Source organism: Ochotona princeps, chromosome 2 (genome assembly GCF_030435755.1).
Source record: "Ochotona princeps isolate mOchPri1 chromosome 2, mOchPri1.hap1, whole genome shotgun sequence".
Taxonomy (NCBI): domain Eukaryota; kingdom Metazoa; phylum Chordata; class Mammalia; order Lagomorpha; family Ochotonidae; genus Ochotona; species Ochotona princeps.
Window position 1 is genome coordinate 55,112,893 of NC_080833.1, and position 25,200 is coordinate 55,138,092.

The 25,200-nt window shown below is 39.0% G+C and overlaps 1 protein-coding gene across 16 annotated transcripts in view; it reads left to right on the top strand.

The window, feature by feature from the left end:
• SGIP1 (SH3GL interacting endocytic adaptor 1) overlaps positions 1-25,200 on the top strand; it is a 328,705-nt gene that overhangs the window by 245,775 nt on the left and 57,730 nt on the right. For 10 of the 16 annotated variants that reach the window (XR_009244460.1, XM_058657629.1, XM_058657621.1 and 7 more), the window contains 6 exons: positions 9,075-9,099; positions 10,283-10,334; positions 11,967-12,052; positions 14,501-14,593; positions 15,526-15,600; positions 17,673-18,173. Coding sequence is in view for 15 of the 16 variants with exons in the window: in XM_058657629.1 (XP_058513612.1) it covers positions 9,075-9,099; positions 10,283-10,334; positions 11,967-12,052; positions 14,501-14,593; positions 15,526-15,600; positions 17,673-18,173 (832 nt within the window). In the remaining variant the exon portion in view is untranslated. Of the gene's footprint in view, positions 1-6,100; positions 6,113-9,074; positions 9,100-10,282; positions 10,335-11,966; positions 12,053-14,500; positions 14,594-15,525; positions 15,601-17,672; positions 18,174-25,200 lie in introns of all 16 variants that reach the window. The other 6 variants (XM_058657671.1, XM_058657687.1, XM_058657679.1 and 3 more) reach the window with 2 other exon arrangements.

Genomic DNA, 25,200 nt, shown 5'->3' on the forward strand with positions numbered 1-25,200 from the left:
CTGTGTGTAAGAGCGCGCACTTGTGGAAATTCATGAAAATAGCAGGAGAGGAACAGAATGCAAACAAAGAACAACAACAAAACATAGGCGCAACAGGTTAAAATTTATGAAATTTGCCCCGAGTCCTTCTGTTTCCAAAAAAATATCCACCAATGAATACAACCGTGCTCATTACGAAGTAAATGTGCGACATCTGAGTCACTGAGGGCTAAACATGGAACACATGCTACAGCAGTACAGAGTGTTAGAAGCCTTTCCTGATCTTTTGCCCATTTCATTTATTTTCCTTTATCCTGAATCTTTTCTCTGAAATAAGCACACGCAACTCCTTCATATATGAAAAGAACCATGTGACATGAAATTTTCTTAGGGTACTTTTTTTTTTTTTTAAAGATTTATTCATTTTATTACAGCCAGATATATACAGAGGAGAGACAGAGAGGAAGATCTTCCGTCCGATGATTCACTCCCCAAGTGAGCCGCAACGGGCCGATGCGCGCCGATCCGAAGCCAGGAACCTGGAACCTCTTCCGGGTCTCCCACACGGGTGCAGGGTCCCAATGCATTGGGCCGTCCTCGACTGCTTTCCCAGGCCACAAGCAGGGAGCTGGATGGGAAGTGGAGCTGCCGGGATTAGAACCGGCGCCCATATGGGATCCCGGGGCTTTCAAGGCCAGGACTTTAGCCGCTAGGCCACGCCGCCGGGCCCTTCTTAGGGTACTTTCAAAATTCTCTGTTCCCCATGGTTTTCCTCCTGTATTCCTTTGAACAATTTCAGCTACAAGCACACTTTTCCATTTCCAGTGCGTCTGTGTCTTCAGAGACAAGTCTTTGCCCCCGACTTCCATGACTCGTTTTCTTTGGAAATGTTTGTCCTGTTGATTCATCCACATGGTCCCCCGCTTATGATACCTGGGTTAGTAGCAGGCTCTTTGCTTTTCCTACTAAAACTAAGTTTCAAAAAATAATCTGAAATGGGTCCAAATAAATATTAGTACTCTCTACAATTTGATACATAGTATAAGGATCTTCACAAACTTGGTAGAAAATGCTGAAAAACAACAGATTTCAAAATTTTTTCACCCCAAAAATATCTTTAATTCAATTTTCCATAAATTCTTTGACTCATCTCTGTGTATAGAAACAAGTTTAAATATATGTAAGCATCTGCAATTGTGGGGCAAATGAATACTTGTCAGATAGTTTGCCTTTACCCTGGAGCTTTTAAAAAACAAATACAAATAGAAATGTTGGGTGAGATCATAATAATAACAGTAACAATAGCATAAAAATAACAATAATCCTGTATTTAAATTCTTTCCTAAAATATTCTTACCATGGATCACTGAATTTGCTATGACTTGACAATTTAAAAATAATATTTGTTTGGTGCTTTGTAGTGTATCAGCCATTTTTCTTCTGTTTTTCCCCAGCACTGTTTAAAATTGAGAGTGCTATAGAATCAAAATCGACTGAATATTTTGTGCATTTGATAAGCAAGGCAGATTTGGGGCTAATAGTTTTTCTTACAATATCTAAAATACTTTGTTCATATTGATTAAAACTGAAGTATTTCACTTTAACAAATTAATTGTGTTTTTTTTTTTTAAGTAGCAACAGTGTGATGTGTTGTACAAAAATCATCCATGACAGCATAGGCCACAGTATTTTCTGTTAGGGAGATATATTCATAATGAAAGTTTATTTTAGAAATATAGTCTGTTCTAACCATAGACTGCCAAACTAGACTAACCAAATTATAAACTGATGGAGTTTCTCTTAAGTGAGTACAAAGTAAAATTGGAAAATAAAAAGCTTTCCTAAACCATCTCAAAAATACATCAGAAGATCAAGGAAAGTCTAAGAAATAAACAGTTAATATTTCATTTGGAATTCAAAGAAATTGATTTAGAAAACAGTTGATCAACTGCAAAGACCTTGTTTTAGTAATCAGATATGCGGGTGAAGCAGTAATGCCAGCAGATAGAATTTACCGATACCTTATTATGTGTCATACAAATTCCTGCAGTCAGAGACAAATTGGCCACCTGCAGATTCTGAACAACAGAATAGGTGTTTTGCATGTTTTTGTCAACTGAAAACAATTTTAGCTGACATTTAAAAACCAGAACATTTTGGATTGTTTTCGAAATCTGGATGTTTACCTTCTCTCTGAAGATGTAGCTTCACTGGGCCCAGGTTCTGCCCTGGCAGAGGTGAGTGACCAGTTCACCAGAATGATGCCCTGACTCCCGGCATCCCTGCACCTCAGCCCTGCAGCGTTTGAGTTTGCAGCCGCGGAGGTACATCTTCAGCACAGAGAAGTTGTCAAGACCAGATACTAAATTAATTTTTATCTACCTTTGGTGTAAATTCTGTACATTGGTTCAACAAAGATAGATTGCTAAAGGCTTTGGAGTAGAAATGAAAGAGAAAAGGTGAAATAAAATTTTTACCAAAGATTCTTCCCTTGGCAGATTTAAATTTTGCCGTCCTTATTCAGCAAATTTTTGGCAAAGCCTAAAATGCTTTATATCTTCTGATAGTGACAATGAGAACACATAAAGTCCTCTGATTTGAGGAACTCTTTTCACTGATTTCTGGAATTCTTCTTGAAAGTTTCAGTAGCTTTTATTTGCCAATCCTTATTTCTGGCTTTGTCTTTGGAATTCTTTTTGTCAACCTACAACTTGATGAATTTGAAGAGTTCTTTGATGCAGGCATTTTACAGATGATGTTTTCAAAATATCAAGTGAGGCTGTCTTTGCCCAGAAACACACACACACACATGCGCTCCTGATTAAAAATACAAGTATTTTAGCTAACAGGAAGTTAAGATATGATCTAATTTGTATATATTAACATAAGAAGAAGAATTTTTGAAAAGTATCTCTGTAGTCATAAATTAAGTTTTTTATCTCTGTAGTTCTGCCTTTGTGTGGTTCAAATCTGTATTTTGTTTTGCATTGTTTCTAACAATCTCATCTTCAGGAAACTGTAAAAGTTTTAAGCCCCTATTGTTACATCGTAAAAATGAGTTTTCATGAAAATTTCCCCTTTCCTTCTTTGGAGAAGTTCAGTTCTGGTCATTAAAGAATAATCAAACTTGAATATTCATGTAAAAGAATGTTGGAATTTCCTTCAAAACATGATGTGCATCATTCAGTACAAGAATCCTAGCTCTCAAATACATATTCCTAGATGTATTTTCAGCCTACTTGTGTGTGTGTGTGTGTGCACGCGTGTGTGTGTTTTGTTTTTTGGGTTTTTTGTATTTTATTATATTTTTTACAATCTTTACATAGTTAATTAGGGTAAAAAGGCACAAGGGCTATAGGAAAGTGGGTAAGACTATTTCCATATTGTTTCCTGCATATATCTGAGGTAAAGGGAATATTGAGGGAGAAGCCCCACCCAGTCTCCCACCCACCCCAGGTCCCGGATGTGGGGCATGCTCTGAGATACTTGCTCAAGTGGTTTTGATAGTTCACCAGTTATGAATCGCTGCCAATCTCACCACTCCAATCACGATGAGGTCGTTGAAGAATCCACTGATTGACGTAGTCCTTCATAGAGTCTCCATTGTCTTGTATGTGCCCAGTGCATCCTATTCCATTACCAATTCACACATTAGTCAGCCGTTGGAGCTACTTTGCCCAGCTTCTCCAACCCTCAGGTCTGGACCACATGTTCACCAGTGGGAGCTATGGCTCGCCAAGGGAGTTTCCCAAGTTCCTCCACTTGATCCACTCCCAGATCCAGTTCCCATACATGCCATTGGGTTTTAGGCCAGTGCCCAGCGCAGTTTGGCCTTCCATTTGGCTGTATATGAGCTGGTGAATGTTGCAGCCCGGCCCACCCTACACCTTATTCGGGATGTACATTCGGGTGCTGCTGCCTTGACCAGTCCAGATTGTTGCGGGTTCCCTTAACTGTGATTGATGGCAAGCTCCTTGGTCACACCTAGCTTAGTCCATCACCACCCCAACTCTTAAGCTAACCAGTGGGGCTAGAATTTCCACAGGGTTTGGCCCACACATCCCCCACAGAATCTACCCCCAGATATGGTTCTCGAATGCTAGTTAATATCATGGCGCTGCCTACTGTGACCCCACTGCTGATCCATCATCATGTCAGGTAATAGGATATCCTGCTGGACAAGCCCCGAGCCTTAACTTTTACATGAACTGTTGTTTAGTGCTCAGCATTGTTAAGTAATTACAAGTTCCTCAGAGGAAGAGTTATTGTCATTGGGAATCTTTAGGATTGATTCACATCCCCAAAGCACTCCTGGTTCAGCATGGAGCAATCTAAGCAGCGATTCAAAGAACCAAAACCCCAGAGCTCCCCAGCCGGGCGGCCAGCAGGCAGAGCCTGGGGCCAAATGGCACACTGGCCACCCAGGGACAGCTCACCACGTGTACGTGGTGGCTGGAGCCAGGATCCAAGCGAAACGCCCCATCCTGAGGCCCCCCAGCAGCCGGCTGCTGGAAGTTTAAACCCCCAGGCCCAAGGTTGCGCCCCTCCCCAATTCCGTCCACTGCTCAAGCTCAAGGCAAGCAACAGGTGGGCCCCGGACCCTGGGCCCACCCAACAGAGCCCTGGAGACTTACCCCAATGGGAGCAGCCCCTGGAGCCCAGGCATTCAGCCTACTTTTTAAAACATTCATCCATGCATATGCACATGTTGATGAAAAAGATAAGTTTTGTGCAGAAAATTCCCAGAAAACATGACAGAACATAAAATTTAAACTGTTACAAGGAAAACTGAGTAAAGTATGCATGTCTACAGTCATGGATACATACTAAACGTACCTGAGAGATAACCATTCCTTGATGTCAGCCTCTCTCTAACAATGTCAATGTCTAACAGTATAATGGCAGTTCAGAGGTTTAAACACTATGTCTGATTCTGCATGCAGACTAGCAGTGTGCCTCAGGGTCTCACTTTCCTCTAAATATCATAGAGGTGTTTGGACTAGGGAGGCCTCCCAGATGGGAAAGTCCACACAATTTTGCTTCTAGTTTACCTTCTGAAGAATAAACCATCCATTTCATTTGAGTAACTTATTATTACTTTGTTGTTCGTGCCTCTGGTTAATCCATGGATTAGCCCATACCTTGAAAGTAAAACATCAAAGAATATCTCTTTCTCTACCCTTACTTGAGTTCCTCTGATTACAGTAGAAAGATTCTAACTGAGGGAATGTGATCAAACACTGTTGGGGCAAACTGAAAGCAACCATAATCAAGACTGGAGGAGTGAATGAAAGATGAAGTCTTCAAAATGTTGTGAAAAATGTGTGGTACGCATGGATTTTAAAAATTTTTGCACTAAGGTTAACTAACCTTTAAATTCTTTTTCCATGAACTTCTTCAATATGCCCAATTGTTTTATTTTCCAAATGTTGTTTGGTTCCCCAGCTTTCACTGTTGTTTGACAGGTTTCATCATTCACACCTGTGTTTTTTGGGAGCTTCTCATCCATCCTACAATATCCTTGTGCAAATCACCAGGCCAAGAACAGATACTTATTTTTAAAGAATTAAAAGTGCATATTTCATAAAATGATAAAGAGAAAGGCCACACAAGAAAAGGGATGTCTATATCCAGCCCAGTTTTTGTTTTTTGGTTTTTGTGTTTTTTTGTTTTGGTTTGGTTTGCTTTGATTTGGGGTTTTTCTGTAGGCTCCTTTAAGTCCCTAATAACATGGGAAATTTACTATGTCATGGAGTTTGCCCTGGGTCATCTATTCTCTAAGTCCTCCCTCCCAATAATCTGCAGAAAACTCCTTATGGCAAAATACTAAAAACAATTTTGTACATTTCTGCCCTGTTCTCAGGCATATGTAGGTAAAACTTACACCACTGTTAACAAAGCTACTTTTTAGGGTAGTTAATTTTTTGAAGGTTTTATAAAACCTCCTAGTGTCCACATAAGACTTCAATACCGTGCATGCCTGCTCATCTTCCTGTAGCCTGATCATCTGCGTTGTGTGTTTGATTAGCTGTTTATGAAGTCTTCTATTACCCAAGCCTGTTGACTGATCCATCATTCTCTGACTAGGTATCTGTTCTCTCTTCCTTTTTGCTGATCACAGAGGCGCAGCCCGGTAAGAACTCCCAACATTTTTACCTTAAACATGTATAGAGAAAATTACTGCCAAGGCAAGGTGGCCAGGTTGGTTTCCCATTACATTTATGATATCTCAGTGTGAATGAAGCAGATGAGTTAGGATTATTGGCTAGAAGCCTCTGGCCCTCTAAGTGTCCAGGGCGTTTGTAGAATTATCAGAGCACTTTTACATATGAGCCCAAATTTATGCATGGGAATATCAATTCTTAGTGCTGTAACTGAAAAAAAAAGTGTGAGTGTGTGTGAGTGTGTGTGTGTATGCACATATACATTCAAGAAAATACTGGAGATTGATGAAACAGTACTGAAGAAATTGATAACAAGCAATGATAAAAAATAATAATTTTTAAAAGCCATGTTGCTTTTAAACCTGAGTTAAAAGATCGTAAATATTGGTCGGTAAACAGTGAGACATAATTGTTTATTTGATGTCCATCTTGGATCAACAAGACATGCTTTCAAGTTAATACTTCCGAGCAGTCACCTAATTCTCAATGTTGTCACTGAAAACAAGCTTTGGCAAGATAGAGCATTGTTTGTTTGCGTTGTTCCAAATGAGATCTCAGTCATTTTCTTCAGGCTAAAATATGTGATGAATTTAAAATCACATAAACAAGGATCTTTGCTGTGTTTGAGATGAGCCCCATCTTACTGGTCAGACCCTTAAGAGAAGAAGTGATCTGGAAATAGTACTGAGATGCCCCTGCCCTGTGCCAGCTGGATTCATTGTTTACTATTTGAGACAAGTATCCTGTCTTGTCAGTTGAGTTGCTAGCTCTCTGCTTAAGCTGCATGGCTGAGATTACAAGTTGGTGTCTACAGGGGCTGCTCATCTAGTGTCAGATTTTAGTTCAGCTATTAGGTGACAGTATCGCTTATGAAAAGTTGGTGCAAAGTAAAAACTGGGATAGAGTGGATCCAGTCATTGAAGAGATTTGACTTACAAGGTACACGGAACAAGCGACCATTGAAACTAGGAAAATACGGTTGTGTGGTGAGGAAAATGTTTTAATGTACAGAGCTTTTTTTCTGAATGTGGTTTGTGCGGCTAGCATCACTTTAACCTTGTTCTAGATTTCTCATGCTAAAATACGAAGTTCATTGAAAAAACCTATGCCATATCCAGCTGGCAGCCAGAGTTTGTTTTCTGTTGCTGGTGACTTAGGGATGCTGAGCATCCAAATATCAGTCCCTTTCTAAAATGCTAGTGTGTTATTCTTCCTAATTAAGCAGCAGAGTTGGCTTGAATGTTCCATTTCTTGCTTGCACTTAACTTGTGATCATTCATTCATGAGGAATGTGTAACAAAAATGTGGCAGGACTTCTTTTGTGCCTTTTCAGACAAGCATCTTTGATATATGATTGACACAACTTGGGAAGTGATGAGTGCAAAGAGCTTTGTACCTTTCTTTTTTTCATAGGAATTCCATTTTCAAAGAAAAGCAACATAGCAGAGAAACCTCAAAGCTTTTAGTGCAGTCTGTGGGATCTTCTAGCTGCTAGCTTTCAGAATTCACAGTGGGCCCTCTTCTCTCAATGCCAGCTTGCTTGTGATTGACTACTTGGAGATAAAGTATCTCTCTACATAGACTTTATTAATAAAATTCCATCCATAAGTCCATAATGCAAAGAAAATTTAATTCCATAGATCATTTGTCCTCTAATCATTTTTGCCTACAGAACCTTGTTTTCCCACAGAAAGCCTGGAAGTTTAAACTCCCATGATGCCCTAGTAGATTTAAGTCTCCCTGTTGGTGAAAGAGCATTTACCAATACTTCATTAGTTCTTATAGGGCACACAGAGTAGGGGAACATTGCATTGTTAGGCAAAAGAAGCTGCGCAGTATAGTTTGAGCCACCCACTTGAAAACCTCTAAAGGATCCTTGTTCAAACTAAAACAGCTTGTCTGCTTTAAACAGATCCACAATGCAACAGAAAATTTGAGTACATTCTTAGGAAAGAAGAACTGAGTCCTAAATCAGGGTGATAAAACTTGTCCCAATCATTAGTATTACCATTTGAGAAAAGAAAACATACTGATGATCACCAAAGTTACAAAGTAGGAGGAAAGGTATGTTTGGTGGTCATCCACCAAATTCATTTCTGCTCTTAACATTTTAAGAATTTTTTTAATACTTCTCTTCCTGCCTCCATTCTGCCTGTGCATTTTCCTTAAGCAGGCAGTGCCTTACCCTATCATACAACCCTTCTGCTAGTCTACTTATTTCATGCTAAGAACCTTTCACTACTTCTCGTGATAAACAGCTAGAGAGGATTTGCTCAAGTTATTGCTGCAGAACTATCTGAGTTCTAATAGAATTGCAACACCTTGAACTGAAGAAACGACTCCCCATCCCTGACCGGTGGGCTTGGCGGCACGGGAGAGGAGGCTGCCTGGGTAGGATGGCTTCCTGACTAAGCAGTCCACGCAGCGGCAGATGCCTTTGTGTTTCCCTTCCCTTCAACACTGCCACTCAGTGTCTTTTAAGTTTATATGAATAAACTGATGATTCCCTTGCTGCCAACTTGGAGACTCCCATCGACTAAGAGCAAACAGTACATGCAAGAATGATCTGTAGTTGTCAAACATCCAATGTAAAGCTTGGGTTCACTTATCTGCCAGAGTTCAAGAGAGTTTTCTTTTTAATGAGCTATGTAAAATCTGCCTTTAATTTGCCAAATCTACTCAGGTAAGGGGTTTGCCTCTCCCAAAGACAATGGTGTACTCTCCTTTTCCCTACATAATCTTTAAGTAAAATAAAAAACTGATTTGTGTGTATGTATCTATGATTCCAACCATAAACACAGTTCAGATAAAAACATTAATTTTCCCCATTTGCATTTCTCTGAGTTTAGTTATTGCAATGAAAGAAATAATACATATTGTACATAACATATATGTGGTCTCAAACCTTATAGTGTCTATTTCTAATTCTAGGGTGCAATTAAAAGGAACTTATCCAGTAAGTATGTCTTAGCTACCAGAAATAGAGTACAATGTTTAAGGAATGGTTCCTTGGATCTTGACGTTTAATACATCTGAATGATACATTCTTGGGATTAATTTTTAAGACTTAATTTTTTTACTTTTACAGCAAAGCATTGTTAAAATAAAGGAGAGCCTCTGCGGATTCAAATTGCCTAATATTTATTTATTCTTTTTATTACGTTGCATAATGTGACACAGTTTCATAGACTCTGGGATTCCCACATCCCCTCCCGGTGCCCTTCCCCCATGGTGGATTCCTCCACCTACTTGCAGTATTACAGTTCAAATTAAGTCATTGCAAACATATATCAAGCATAGAGTCCAGCATCTTATTATCCAGATAAATTCAACAGTTTCTTGGGGAGACCATCTCTGGTCTGAAGGCAGAGCTGGCAGAGTATCATCCCGATAAAATTGCTTAATATTTAAATTCTGAAAATGAATGTACGTTTGGAAAATTTTTTTCTATATTTGTCAACTCTTGTTGTATCATTTAGCTTCAGAAAAGAGTTTATCCAACAAACCAAGCCTATTTGTTGAAGGGGGAAAGGAGAGGAGGCAGGCAGAAAAAACTGACAACAAACACAGTCAACTCTTCTTGTATTATTTCACATAAAAAATTTAGCTAGTCAAAATTATGTGATATAGGTTACAATATACATAAAACATGATTTTCTTCTGCTGCATACAACACATTCTAGGAATTGTAAGTTCATGGTTCAGAGTTAAAGATGTAAATACTTTCTTGGCATTTCAAGAAGGGATCAGGCAGAGACTACTGGATTCATGTACTGTGTGCATATGGCCTGGCTTAGTATTCTCTTATGGTAATTGAGAAGCTGAGCTGATCAAGACAGCAGATATTGGAAGAAAGGTTTGTTTTTTCACTAAGCTCCACAGTACACAAATCTACATGATGGCTTATCATGGTAGTTCCTTGGTTAATGAGATTTTACAAACACCATGAAAAATGCCACTACATGGGCCTGAAATATGACTGCTGAGTTGCCAAGAGAGAGGATTTGTTTTGCAGTTTTCTTTCTGACTTTCTCTTTGATGAGACCTAAATCTCTAAGTGTTTCCAAACGTAGTTCATAAGACATATGAGAAAGAAATGTCAAAAGTAGGGTCTAAAAATGTCTTTGTCCATGCATCAGGTGAAGAAGTGGCAAGACCCAGGCGTTCCACACCAACTCCAGAACTTATAAGGTGAGGATGAGACATTAGTTGTATTTAAATGCAACTTTTGATGAGCTTTTAGCAATTAAAAATATCTTTGGGGCTAAACTCTAGGTATATACCAATTTTTTTAAAGAAAAGCTTTTACTATTGGCTTATTTATTTGAAAATGCAAGGTGTCAGAATAGAGAAAGAGATACCTTCTAGCAACTGGTTCATTTCTCCAAATAGCTACAGCAACCATGTCTGAGTCAGAGCAAAGCCAGGAGCCAAAAACTGGTCCATCTGGACCCCCCACATGGGCAGTCTAAGTACTAGGACAATCTTCTGTTGTTCTCCCAGCCACATTTGCAAGGAGTTAGATCTGAAGTGGAGCAGCTGGAACTTGAACAAGTATTCCAGTGTGCTTTGTAAGTGGTTTCTTAATCCATTGTGCCACAATGCCAGACACACTAGGCTTCTGTTTAAAAAGGACATACTACACATATAAGTCCATGTGTCCATAGCATGGTGCAAAGATTATTAAATCTCATAAGCACAGCCCAAAGGAGATCTTGAAAGAAATTCTCTGCACTTATGTGAAATAATTGTCTATCAGAAAATGTAACCCCATTACTAACGGGCATGTTAAAGGTCTATACTGAGATCTTTGGGTGTCTGGAGTTCGGATCAGAAACATAAGTCTATTGCCCTATGAATGAAAGTCTAAATGAGCTACAATTTCATAAGTCATTTCCCTTATCACACACAAGATACTTTTCTATTTGTTTACTTCTTGCTTGTTTGTTTTTGGTGAAGCATTGTCTTTTGCAATGTGCACTATGGGTTATGTGTTTACATATGACATTGTTTTCTCAAAGGTTGTTATCGCCACTTAAAGGCTGGCTTAAATATTCCTTCATTCTCCATCCTCTCCTTCCTCACCCCCATCTTCTCCACACAGAACTCATTAGGAGAAATGAGAACAAGGTCTGGAGAAGCAATGGATATGACTGCAGTCTTAATAATTGTTCTATAGTAATTATGATTAAAAGAAAGCATGAGAGTTAAATTCACTACATCCTGTTACCCTGATTTCTCAGTACTCTTTTCTCACACATACTATGTGGGAAAACTTGGAGGTTATATCTGGTTTATTCATAGAAGGGGAAAAGATGGGCTAAGAAGCTAAAAAATGGCGTTCTCGATTCAAATACAGACTTCCTGTGCAGTTATCACTAAATGTTCCTGTTTTTGTCTTTCACTAATCATACACTGCATTAATGACCCCTGATATGGTCACAACAAATACAAATATGTTTTGAGATCTTAGAAAGCAAAGATGCCTTACCATATACTGTTATTTTTTGTGCTAAATATAGAGGATAACAGTGCTTTGGGAGTTTTCTCCTTCGACTTACTCCTGTTGGACCAATGCCTTGGTTCTCCTTGAGAGCAAGAGACCTTTTCTCCTACCAATTCTCTTGTCTCATGAAATTTTTAGGTCATTATACAATACTTTCTAGTCCTGCAGGGATACGTATGCACATGCTTGTATACATACAAAAGTACACACACTAACACATACTTGTTTTACAAAGGAAAATTAGTGAAAGCTAGTGTAACTATCTAATCATTCACTTGTGAGCCATTTTCTATTTTACCTTACTGTGTGTGCTTTAGCAAAAAGCCTCCAGATGACACCACAACTCTTGCTCCCCTCTTCGGCCCACCGTTAGAATCAGCTTTCGATGAACAGAAGACAGAAGGTAGGAAAAACCTTATGTGACTATAAATCTATTTTGCTTTTCTAAAGTAAAAATATGTATTCTGAGGTGTAATTTTAATATACCATCAGATTCTCAAGGAACAGGAAAGTTTTGATCTAAGTGTGTTATTAACAGCAGGAGGTTATTTGTGAACTTCTATTATTTTAGGATGTGAAATTTAGTTCCAGAAATATCTAGGTGCTATCAAGTTCACGCTTTGAAAAAAATCAGTAAGAACTATTGCAAACATGCACAAGTGCTATCAGTGACAAAATTCTCCATGAATCAAATAGCCACCATTTAAGGTGTTAACAGGAGCACGACTGGAGCCAGACCTCCTCTACTGGATCGCTCACAACAAACACTGATTACTAACTTAAGATCCAGAAATGACCTGGTATCCTTTAGACACCCATAAACAAAATGCTATAGAGGAAATAGTTTAATTTCCTCTATTATTGTTGAATTTACCCATTAAATCTTTATACCTAGATATAATTTTACTTTTTTAAAATTATGTCTTTAGATGTGTTTAAATAATGCGCATTTTGCTAGTATAAAATAAACTCTTTTATATGAGAGAGCTGATCAATTCAAAATTTGTTTGTGTCCAACACAAGTGTCTCCAGTTCTGAGTTCAAATAAACAATGATTTTATAAAAATCATTTGACTTAAAAGAACTATGGCATATGCATAACAAAATTCTGTCTTTCTTGAAACCATTTGTGAAGTGTTTTTAAGTGGTAAGACTTGGGAGCATAATCAGCTGGCAAAATATCAGTGAAAAAGAGACCTCAAAATACAGTGAATTAAGCAGGATGGATGTTTGTTACTGCTTCGTGCTAGTCATATAGGACTGGTAATGCAGTCCTGCCTCTCTTCAATGGTTGTTTTCTGCTCTGTGTCCAAGTGTACTCTTCCAATTCTCATCATCCCCAAGACAGAAGAAAGATGGTGCAGAGTGGGCCAATGGAACTCATTTCTATTTCTTCTAAAAGTAAAATCCAGCTTCCAGCTGGAGCCCACTGAAGAGAAGTTGGTGCCACATGGCCAGCTAAAACTCTTACAGTAGAAAAAGTGAACAACTGATACTAAAACATGACTCAGTGATTTAGTTAGGAAAATGATTTTTAAAAATCCCTAAATATTGCAACAGTGACTTAGATGTCTGCAACAGAATCCCAACGGATGGTTTTTTAACTGATTTGAGTCCTGAAGTGCTGCAGAGTTCCTGCTTTTGCACCAACCATATGAACTTTTTCAACACCCACAGTTTCCTTTTATATCTACCCACTCTTATTTCTTTTGAGTGATTTTTTTATCTCTGGTTAAAAAGTCTTGCAGGGGGAAAATATCTGTTTTGAGTCATCAATGCCTGGGTCAGATTTTAGCTCACCTATTGCTACCACAAACTAATGACTTAACCACTGTAATCTTCAGTCCTTCTCCCAAAAGTGATACTGTTATTAACCATAGAGTGATAGTGTGAGCTAATTGCTATGTGACAGGTGTTCTATGTATGTTTTATGTGCACTGTGTTTATATACATTAGTAGCTTCGACTGTTTCCCTCTCATTTTGCTTTTATCACCATGTTATATTGAAAGAAAGAATTTCAGAAATATTTGATAACTTGCCCAAGATCCTATAGCAAGTATGGAGGCTAGATTCAAATCCATATCTTACTATCTTCCCATTCTGTGCACAGGATGATATTAAAGAACCTGCCTAGTCCCTGGTACATGATAGGTAATGAGCGCTGAATGTTACCAATGTCACCATAGTGGTTTTTAAAAATCAAAACAATAAGAATGAGAAGAAATGTTCAAGTCAATGTCCATAGGCACAATGCCCAATTTGCCTACTTTACTTTAGATGTCTAAGTACATGTTCATTTTGTTTTCTTGTTCCTAGTATATGCAGCAAGCATTTTTAAAATGGTTCAGTTTCTCTTCATGATACTACAAAGGGTTTATGTAAAAGCCCTATAAAACTGTGGATGACAGAACATACTTCATGGAGCCCATGTATCTTTAGTTATGAAATACATTCTTAGCAGCCTTTAAATAAACCAACTTACAACAAGACAAATGCCTGTGGTATTATTGCCTGAATTTTCAAATGGGCAGCAGAAACAGAGTCAGTATTCACCGGTATTCAGTGTCCTTATGTGACCAACAAATACAGGAAGCAAATACAGATCCTATTGTGAAAGCTTTTATTGAGCTACTTGTACACATACAGACACCTCTTCCACCCCCAACATAGCACACGCCAGTTTCTATTCTCTACTTGAAAAGAATGAGGAGCAGCACATTCCCAAAATAAAATTGCAGGATGGCCGCAAAGGGGAAATAACTTTGTGATGTTCAACTCTTTTTACTGAAATGTTAACTTTTAAAGTTCCTTCTGTGCTCACTCTTGGATACTTTCCTTTCATGTTTCCAGTTCTTTTAGATCAGCCTGAGATATGGGGTGCAGGCCAGCCAATTAATCCAAGTGTGGAGTCGCCAAAGTTAGCAAGGCCTTTTCCCACTGGAAGTAAGTTATACATCTGCTCTGTCTGGAAAAATAAGTGACTTATTTTACTGTCTGCAGAGGAAAATTAGGTAACTCCTAGAAAGTCTACTTTAGCAGTTCTGTGGTTGTATAACAGCCAAAGATGCTGTTATTCCAACAGGTTTGAGAGATAAAGGGGCCAGGACATTATTAACCTGGAATCATAACCTCTTCTGAGACTCCACATGCTTGATCATTGATTTGGTAAACATGTATGTGTGTGAATGAAGTGAGCTAAAGAACTTATCAAGTCTTACACAATGGGCAACACACAAATGAACAAGTCAGATATGGTCTCTGCTAGTCCTACAGAGCAATGAGGACTACATAGGACAGAAGACAACACATTGAAAGAGTAACAATTGGAGAGCCAAAGAAACGAGACTATCTCCAAAGGACAAACTGAGATAGGTGAACTTATGTCAAAGTACTACCAACCCTGATTCTTCCAGCGTGCCCCACTCCCACCATCACTATCACCACTACCTCCAGGTGAATGTGGAAGAAATTCCTGGTAATCATAGCATTTCACCTGTGGGGAGTGGCACTATTTGCTCTGAATGAACGCTTATTTGGTAAAACTACCTGTTCAATGAACTCACCAAATTCTCCTTTCAGTAGTTGCCCTTAGCAATCGTGCATACACAACCTGCTTCTTAGAATATCCTCAGGAGGAGTGGACCTCAGAAAAAGGTGTTTGAAAATGAAAGGTTCTCTGAGGTTCTGACCCTCATAAAACTGAAGAATTTGCTTTAATGTCTAGACTTCAAATTTAAAAAAAAGTTCAGATCATTAATGGCTATTCCACTTCCAACAGAAGTCCTATTAGTGAGAGCCCTACTTCTACCTTTCTGTAGTGTACTGTGTAACTTAGGAAGAACATACTTAATAATATTTAACTCATCTCTCTGCAGCTCCTCCACCTCTGCCTCCAAAAAATGTACCAGCCACCCCACCCCGAACAGGCTCCCCCTTAACAGTTGGACCAGGTAAGTTCGAGGGTTTTTCTGTTCTCAGCCTATGTGGTGAGCCGAGCAATGGCCCTGGACCTTGACGTTCCTTTGACGTGTTGGAAACTGAAGTCTACACTACAATATCATGATATTGGCAATTGGCTTTATTTCCATTACAAATTATTGTGCAGACCTATTTTAAAGCACTACTCCCTTATTTTACCAAAAATAACAATTGTTTCCCAATTAACTTTTCTCGGTAAAATTTTGCTGAAAAATTCCACATTCACATGTAAAGTGAAAAAAATGGAATAAAAATAAAAGAAAGGAACATTGCTTAATTGACTGCTTATTGCACTAGGTCTCACATAATGATCTCACAAATTAATAGTTTTAAGACACAATCTGCAGTTTTGCAATCACTTTTAAACATTTCCTAGAACTCAAACTGTCTATAAGATGTAAAATGGTCCCCAGGAGTGCGGCATATTGCTGCTGGGGAATTTTTTTTATCAGCAGTTATTCAATAAAAAGATAGATTGTGCACAGAGTTTATTTCTTTGGCGCATCTTTGCCTTTTGTTAAAATCAATATTATGTATTTATGTAATTTGTAATCTGCCAAGACTTACTAGAGTAACAAATCAAAGGCAGTAAAGGTTATTTTTGTGGATCTGAGACCTTAAAAGCGGTTCTTTGTCACCTCTGGAGTTCTATTTCAGCTTGATCCTTGGCTGTTTATGCAATCTAATTATTTTGATGCATAGAAAGAAATGTATCTATCAACTAAAGCAAAAGCAAGATTCAGTCATTTGTGAGATTTATACTAAATCAGTCCCAACAGAGTCATCCAGAATCTCATAAGGTGCTTGCAACCTGAAACCATTTTGGCCCCTTGTGTTCCCATTAATTATGTTATCTGTAAATAAGCCAACCAGTGACAAAGGCATAAGAATGGTGGACCATGTAAAATGTTGCTCCATTTATCGGTAGGCTTCAAATTTTGAAGTTCAGTTCCCTTGGAACTGGAAATATGGATCTCCTAAGCCAGTTTTTTACCCCCAAGACATATTTAAAGGTAAAGTTGCTTTCTGCTATCCCATCCACTAATCTAAGGAACCATTTCTAATTTAAGAAACCTCACTTTCAGAAAAGTTTCTCACATTGCAGTTGCTGTCAGTCCCTCAAACAAGCTCTAGAAGGTAGTTTGTAACTTGTTTCTCTTATTTTCTTCAAATGGAATAGCTGTTGTTAACACTTAAGCAATATAGACTCTTCTTTATCATGACTTCAGATAGATACAGATCACACATACCTATGATGTTAAAGGTTAGACTTCATGGGAAAAAGAATTATGAAGATATTTTTATGCTTTTATTGTTCAAGAGATAGACTATAGCTAATAATTTGAATAAGCACCAAAACCCTTCTCAATATTTGTGTGTGTGTGTTGTGTTAGATGTGTATGTGTGTCTATAAATATCTGTACGGGGGTATCTCATTAAATAATTTTTGTACTGCCTATATTTACAGTACATGATATTTGGTTAAATATGATGTGATCTTCTTTAAAACCAGCAGATGCTAGCTTCACCAAATATGTTCATCTGACAAAATAGAAAAGATGTTTATGAAATTGGAGGGTGATTTTATGTTATCAATTCATTTTATATTACACTGTGCATATGAAGTAGGTCAGATTATTTTCAGAAGTGACCTGTCTTTGGATTTGGATTTGCAGAGCCTGTTGTCTCTGTAACTCTAACAATGCTTTCTCAAAATGACCACACTCTGTTCACTTTTTGAGCAGCCCTAAAAATAGTATCATATTCAACACTTTAAAGGGTGGCCAAGGTGCGAACTGTGGTCACCTTGCAAAAGAGTGAATCACAGCATAAAAAGATGAGGCTCAAATTGTGGAAATGGGGAACTCTCCCCTCACCTTCCATTGCTATCCAATACCCAATGAAATGTTTTACATCCTCAAATAAGCCGCTGAGGCACCTCACCTGCCCTGGCCTCACCTCTCCCATTCCGCATCCCACATACACAGAGAAATAATATTAATAAGGGTCAACTGAAGTTTAAAATCAACTACTTTAACCACAGGAAAAGACCAGTCAGCCACAGAGGTCAAAATTGAAAAACTACCATCCATCAATGACTTGGACAGCATTTTTGGCCCCGTTTTGTCCCCCAAGTCTGTTACTGTCAATGCTGAAGAAAAGTGGGTCCATTTTTCTGACACGTCCCCGGAACATGTGACTCCGGAGATGACTCCAAGGGAAAAAGTGGTGTCCCCTCCGGCTGCATCAGACAACCCAGCTGACTCCCCAGTCGCGGGTCCTCCTGGCCCCCAGGGCTCCTCATGCCCACCAGGGCCTCCTGGGCCTCCTCGCAATGCACCATCGCCGCTCAATTTAGAAGAAGTCCAGAAGAAGGTGGCTGAGCAGACCTTCATTAAAGATGAATACTTAGAAACAATCTCATCTCCTAAAGATTTTGGGTTGGGACAGAGAGCAACTCCACCTCCCCCACCGCCACCCACCTACAGAACTGTGGTTTCGTCCCCTGGACCTGGCTCGGGCAGTGGTACAGGGACCACCAGTGGTACGTCATACTGTTTGAGTGTGTTTCATGTGCAGGGGAATGGTTGTGGCTGCTGCTGTGTGAGCAACACCCTCCTCCTGCCTGGCAATTGGCTTGAGAGCTTCAGCCATTCCTCCCCTGGTCTGGGTGTTCTGTGGCCCTGTAGCATGTCCTAGCCCACTGATGCTCACTGTCATGGTCCCAGTCTGTGGTTGTGTTCTGCCTTGCGCTCCCAGCTCTTGGAGATGTCCTGGATTCCACATTGAGCCAGGAATGAAGGTCTTAAAAATATTTCAGAGAAAAGGAATTCCATGTTAAATGTCTGATTTGCTTGCTAGTTGCCTCTACAAAGGAAACTAGCTTTTGCAGACCAATGTGGGTTGAGTCGAGCTGCTCCTATGGGCTCTTCAGGGAACATCAAGGAAAAAGGATGAATGATTATATCCCCAACCTAACGAAGCTACCACTGAAGACAAAAAGTCACTCTCTGGTCTCACCAGTTGATATGCTCATCATCCTATAAGGTCAACACCAAGTACAGTGACAGGTGATGAAAAAGGCAATAATAAATAAGCTTTTAAGGACTTTATGGAAATCATAACATTGAATTTGACTTTTTTGTTTGTTTACCTATTTGAAGCTTCATGTTGTGTTTTGTGATTAAAAAAATGGGAAGACTTGCCATGTAGACCAAGGAAATGTCTGGAATATCCCTATACATCCCCTTTTATATCATGAATTTCATTGTTGCTCAGATTTGTCTACCCAGATCCTCCAGTGCCTTCCCTTGTGTGCATGTGGGTTCATTTTAGGAAACTTTCAGGCCGTTCCACATGCTGTTTGCTTTTCATTTACATTGAAAGAGGCAACAAGATGGAAGGTATTTACATATAGAAAGAGACAAAAAGGAGAGGCGTTTTTCTTCAGTCCAATATTACCATCACTGCTGCCTCTTTCAATGGAGTGTCTTACAGTGCTTGCCTTTTGTTTGCAAGTGCCTCTGTGCGTCTAAGTGAGCGCATTTGGGAGTTGAGGAGAGGCTGGGCATTCAGCTCTTTGTGCGCCGTATCAGGACATGTGCACCCTCTTGCCCCCACAAAGGAAAACTGTTCAGTACTCAAATAACTGTGGGAAGCCAAATGAAACAAAATTTAGTTCTTTACCATAAAGTCCCTGAGAGCTTAATTTTTGCCATGAATAGCAGCAACTACAATTTCTTGTCATAAATATTTTCTGTGTATTACTTAATCTCACTACAATTCTACGTGGCAGATTCTGTTATTTTCCCTGCTTTTCAGATACGAAATTGGAGACTCAGAGATATCAAATAATTTTCACAATTTTATGCACCAGGGGTGATTGACTTGGAATGTCATACCAAGGTCTGTGATTGATCTGAACCTATATTCTCAAACAATATGCTCTCCAGACACCTCTGTAAGGACTGATCACAGAATATCCCAAACTTAACTGATTATTCATATTCACTTGTACTGCACAGTCATCCATATGCTCATCAAATATATGTTCTGAATTTGTACCCTTCTGAGTTCTCTAATTCTAGAGGGTTAGAACACTAACCCCCAACACTTGATTGCTTTTTAAGGTCTTTGGAGGATACAAGTCTCATAATCATGTATGAAGGTGGCAGAGTGCATCTCTGCAAAGCCTCCAGAACATAAATGCGAAGAAGCTGGTTGTCGATAGCCAAAGCCCAGTGGTAGGGGTCTGGTGTAGAAGGAGTCAGCAGTCTGCTGGAGACGGGGATGCATCTGTGTTTCTTTTTTTCTGGGGTTCTCTTTCCTGGGTCGAGCTGTCAGTCTTCTCAAAGATTGCTTGCAATATTGACTTCCCTTGAGCAGTGTTCCAGGATGTCACCCCGAAAGTAAACACTTATAGACAGGGATGGGAAAAGCCTGCGTTTCTTCTATCACCTTTTGTAATGTTTGGGAAGTATCTCCCTAACTGAACAAGAAAGAAAAGAGCTCTTTTTCGTAAGTATTTGACAGTGTTATTGTTTTAAAGTTTAGCTTCCATAGCTTTAGTTGAAATTATTTTTAAAGGTCACTAGTAAAGACCATTATTGACTCTTAATTATTGAATTGGAAAAAGCTATCCTTTGCTGGTATTCTCAGACTGGGTTTCTCATTAAAAGATGGAATCAGGCCAGCGAAGCCCATGAATAAATAAAACTGTGCACCATTATCTCCTTAATTAAGTCCCAGTTTATTTGCTGCCTAATCTTTTATTGATAGAATGCACACGAACTGTCATAAATGTAAACGTAGACTGGCAACAGTAGGACATAGCCTCATGCTTAAAAGGTTAGCAATACTTCTCACTATCTGATTTTTTTTAATGTTTAGCCTGATAGGATAAACTTCTCAAACTTCTATTTAATTGAGAACAAGTTTTCCTATACTGCTTAAACTGTGCTTAATACTATGCTCACTTTTAAAATTTCATTCACAATAAGATGACAATCACTGAACAAGTGAAGACAATTGGTACAGCCTTGTCAGTTATAAGTCACCTGAAAAAGTTATGCTAGGAACATGCTCCAAGAACTTGAATTTACTAATGACAAAAAGTTATAGATACCTAGCTTTTCCAGAACACCATTTTATTGGATTCCAATTCATGCTAAAAAATACATTCTCCCAGCTGGTTATTTGCCACGAGTATCAGCCTTAATCTAGCTTAGAAAACAGAGAAATAGAGAGGTTGGTAAAGACAGAACACCTTATCTGACTTGGGAAACTAAAGGTGCATTGAGAGAAGTTTTTCCACACATGCAGGTGTGTGCGTGTCAGCAAAAACACATATGTGAGCTTGAGCTACCTGGGACTGAATTAACTAAATGTATTACTGTTCTTTAGAGTAGCAATGTCCAGTGCAGAGGCTGCTGGCCCATACATGCTTGCTTTAACTTTAGGATAATAAAGTTAATGTAAAAACTTAATTTTTATATATCATAGTCACAATTTAAGTGCTCAATGACCGCATGTGACTAGTAACTATCATATTATATCATATGCTCTAGAACATTGCTATAATTGCAGAAATCCCTGTTAGGTGGTAAGTAGCCTTTCTATCTATGGGAGATTTTCCTGACAGTCTCAGTCTTTGAAGCTGTGGATAGCAACCAATCAAATGTATTTTTGGTTTTGTTCTTATTAAGCCAAGAACGTTTACATTTCCACCTACAGGAAGCATTCAGTGTCTTCTCTTTAGCATATCTGAGCTGGCAGCATTATCACTACGGCACTTAGGGCCATTATTAAGTAATGGTCACTTAAACACAAGCTCTGCAGTATCTTGGCAGTTGCCCTGATGACTGAGACAGCTCCTTAGTGACTAATACAACTAATAGCACATGTAGTATGGCTATAATACACTGAACAAAGGGATGATTCATGTGCCCACACTGTATGGAATATCATGGCACAAGAGCTTATTATGTGCACAATTTTAAATGTGTCAATAGTTGATTTCTACACTTTTCCATTTAATATTTTTAGACCTGAGTTGACCATAGGCTACTGAAACCACAGAAAGCAAAACTTCAGATAAGGAAGCCTGTAATACTGTGTACTGAAAAAAACATAAACGTAGTATAAAACCATTCCCATACATACTTAATTTTTTTCAAAAGAAGTGATGTAGGAAACACAATTTGGGACATATATTTGATTTACTTAACTCTTACAGCATCCTGGTATATTAGCTTCATCTCGCAGACAAAGAAGTTGAAACGCAGAGGTATCCTGTCCAGGGTCCTGAAGCTAATATGTAGCCAAATCTGGATCTGGTCCAAGATCTGTTTGATTCTGTGGTCTAAAGAGGTACACTTTTCTCAACTAACTCCACCATCTGCCCAGCACACACACACACACACACACACACACACACACACACACATATGAAAAACAAGGGCCAGTGTTATGGTGCAGGAGACTAAGCTGCCCTGTGATGTAGGTATTACATACCAGAGTGCCTCTTTGATTTCCACCTGCTCTGATTCCAATCCATCTACCTGCTAATGTGCCTAGAAAGTCTGTGTAAGTCAAAGTTCAGGAACACCATCCTGCTGTACCTGAGTGAGAAGGACTTATGCACTTGAAAAATTGTCTTATGCTTTTCCAAACACATTAGTGGGAAGCTGAATCAGAATTAGAGCAGTTGGCACTTGGCCTAGAAACTGGATGTGGGATTCTAGAGTCACAAACAGTGCATGAGCCTGCAGTGCCACCATTGTAAGCCTCCAAACAGGCTTTTTATCCAAATGTCTTCTTGCTTCCCAGAGACTCCCTCAGTGTCTGATAATGGAAATGATCAGAGTGTGGCTGGAAAGCCAAAGTTGAATTTAATTCCAGTAGTCAAATTGAGGGTTGAAACCTGGAAACAACCTGTCAGTTGCCTGACTTGTCTATTCTCAAACTTGAGTTTGGTTACAAATTTTATACTATTCATATAGGATGGATACATGTATCATATGATATCTGAACAATACAGATTTAAAAATCCAGTAAAACCTCACTAAAAATCAAAGAATAATTTATGGAAAATAACAGAACTCCTGGCAATTGCAGGAAAACCATAGAACTCCTGGCAATCACTAACAGACTTCACTATTGATTGAGGAGGCACATTGCTTTTCCACACAGGACGTTACCCACACGCTAAAACAGACAAACATGAGGGTTATTAAACACTCTACATTGGTTAAGGAGGCAAGCTCACCTTTTGTTAAGGCACATGAGTCTTACCCATTGCTGAGATTCACTGAAAAGCACCATTCCCTGGGAAAAGGCTACAGGGAAACTTCCTAGCATGGAACTTGGCTGATTTGGACCTCTGCAGTCACAATCTAAGTCTAGGTTTCTGACTCCATAATCAATCAACTATTTCAATTGATATATCAAGCTATAGCAATTGATATAGTAATTTTTAAATCTGAGACCAGCAATGTGTCTCAGCAAGTTAAACCGTTCCCCCATTCTCTCTGTTGTACTGCCTTTCACATAAATAAAACGAATTATTTAAAACTTTGAAATCCATGCACAGATAATGAGATCATCACAAAGGTCACAGAAAATAAAGAAACTATGCATGGATTGAAGATTTTTGTGCTGAAATACGTCATACTTTTTTAAATAGCCTCATACAGTTAAATGTTGTCAGGCATAGTTATTCTACTGTATAATATCAGGAGATTTTCTCCTATCCAGCTCCACCCTCTACACCTCAACTATCTTCTGTCTCTCTCTCTTTCTTTCATATTTGTTCCAGGTTCTAGTAACCACTATATCCTGCTCTCCTATTTCAGTTAAGTCAGCTTTGCAGCTTGTGTATACAAGTAAAAACATGATGTATTTGTCTTTCCTTTTTTTAAAAGAAAAATACATACTTGAACGGCAGAATAATAGAGACAGAGAGAGAGAGAGAGAGAGAGAGAGAGAAAGAGAGAGAGAAGAGAGAAAGGAAAAACAGGGAGAGAAAAAGAGAGAGATTCCATTTGCTAATTCATTCCCCAAACAGCCTCAAAAGCCAAGGCTGGCCAGGGGAAAGCCAGAAGCTGAGAATTCTATCATGATCTCCCACATGGAGGTAGGAACCCAAGGACTTGGCCCATCTTCTTCTACCTTCCCAGTTGCATTAACAGGCAGTGGAATTGAAAGCACAGCCACCTGGACAGAAACTGGCCTCTGATTTGGGACACCAGCACCTTAAGCAGCAGTTTAACTTGCTGCACCACAACTCAGGCTCCTGCACGTGTCCGTCTGTATCTGGCTTCTATCACTTAACATAATGTCCTGCTGTTGGTGTAGATAGCTATGAGTGAGTCCTATGGTGTGGTTGACTTGAAGCTCAATAGGAACAACCTTGTTTCCAACCCCAGAGCCTTATGAAACTTCCTGCTCAATACTTTGCTGTTTGGCAGTTTATCAGCTGGAAATATTCTGCTTCTTCTGTCTTCTGAAAACATTATGCATGCTTGTTTACTGATATAACACTTTGAAGTAGACCCTGTCAAAATATGTTGCTGTTTCTCCTTTCTTTGAAAGAGAAGATTAGCCTAAGAGCTAACACATTTATTATTGAAAGTATGCAAGTTGACGATGCAAAAGTTTGAACAAACTATACAAAATGTAGATTACTACATTTTGTAAATGTAAAATGTAAACTACAAGAGGTGGCATTGAGTTGTATTGCCTGAAAAAGGTTACTGAGTATCTCCAAGCTTCTGTTTCCATTGAGATAATAATAACACCTACTTGCAAAGCTTACCATGGGGATAAGATAACATATGTAAAATATCTAACATAGACCTTGGCCCAAAAGAATTTTTTTTAAAGAAAGAGTACAGTGGATGGTAGTGATGAAGGGAGGTGGCTATGATAATTAGTGAAAATTTCAGATCAGTGCAATTACACCTAGAATAAATAGCACAGGGGAGCACACTTAAGATGGCAGATTGCTTAAACTAGATAAACAAGGTATCACTTGAGACTCATAAGATGAGAGCAGATTCATTATGTTTCTGTTCATTCCAAGTTCTGTGAGAAAATGCAAATTGGAACACTCAGATGTCCAGAGATTACAGATTTCTGATGGACTCAAGGGAGATTGTAAGGGAGGTAATATGGTGTATACATGCAGGGTATTTTCCTGGGACAGGCTGTCTTAGAATTTTGCAGGGATGATTGGATACCTGTGGAAAACCTCAGGAATGGTTGGAACTTTTCTGAACAAGAACTGCTGGAGTATTGATTTGCATTGCTAAGGTTTTTCACCAATAATGTTCCCATGCATCCCAGATGTATGAGTGAGCATGGGCAGAACCCTGTGTATGAGACCCCATTGATGCTGATCGGTGTGCATGTGGCTTCTGTGTGGCTTCTGTGTTTCATATGCTTGTCATTGACAGCCGGAAAAGTAAATCCAAGAGGCACTTTCAAAAATCATCACAGAATTCATCATGAATAAACTCCAGCTGACAGATTCCTAAACAGCCACCACACAACACAATGCTTTAAATTCAGTG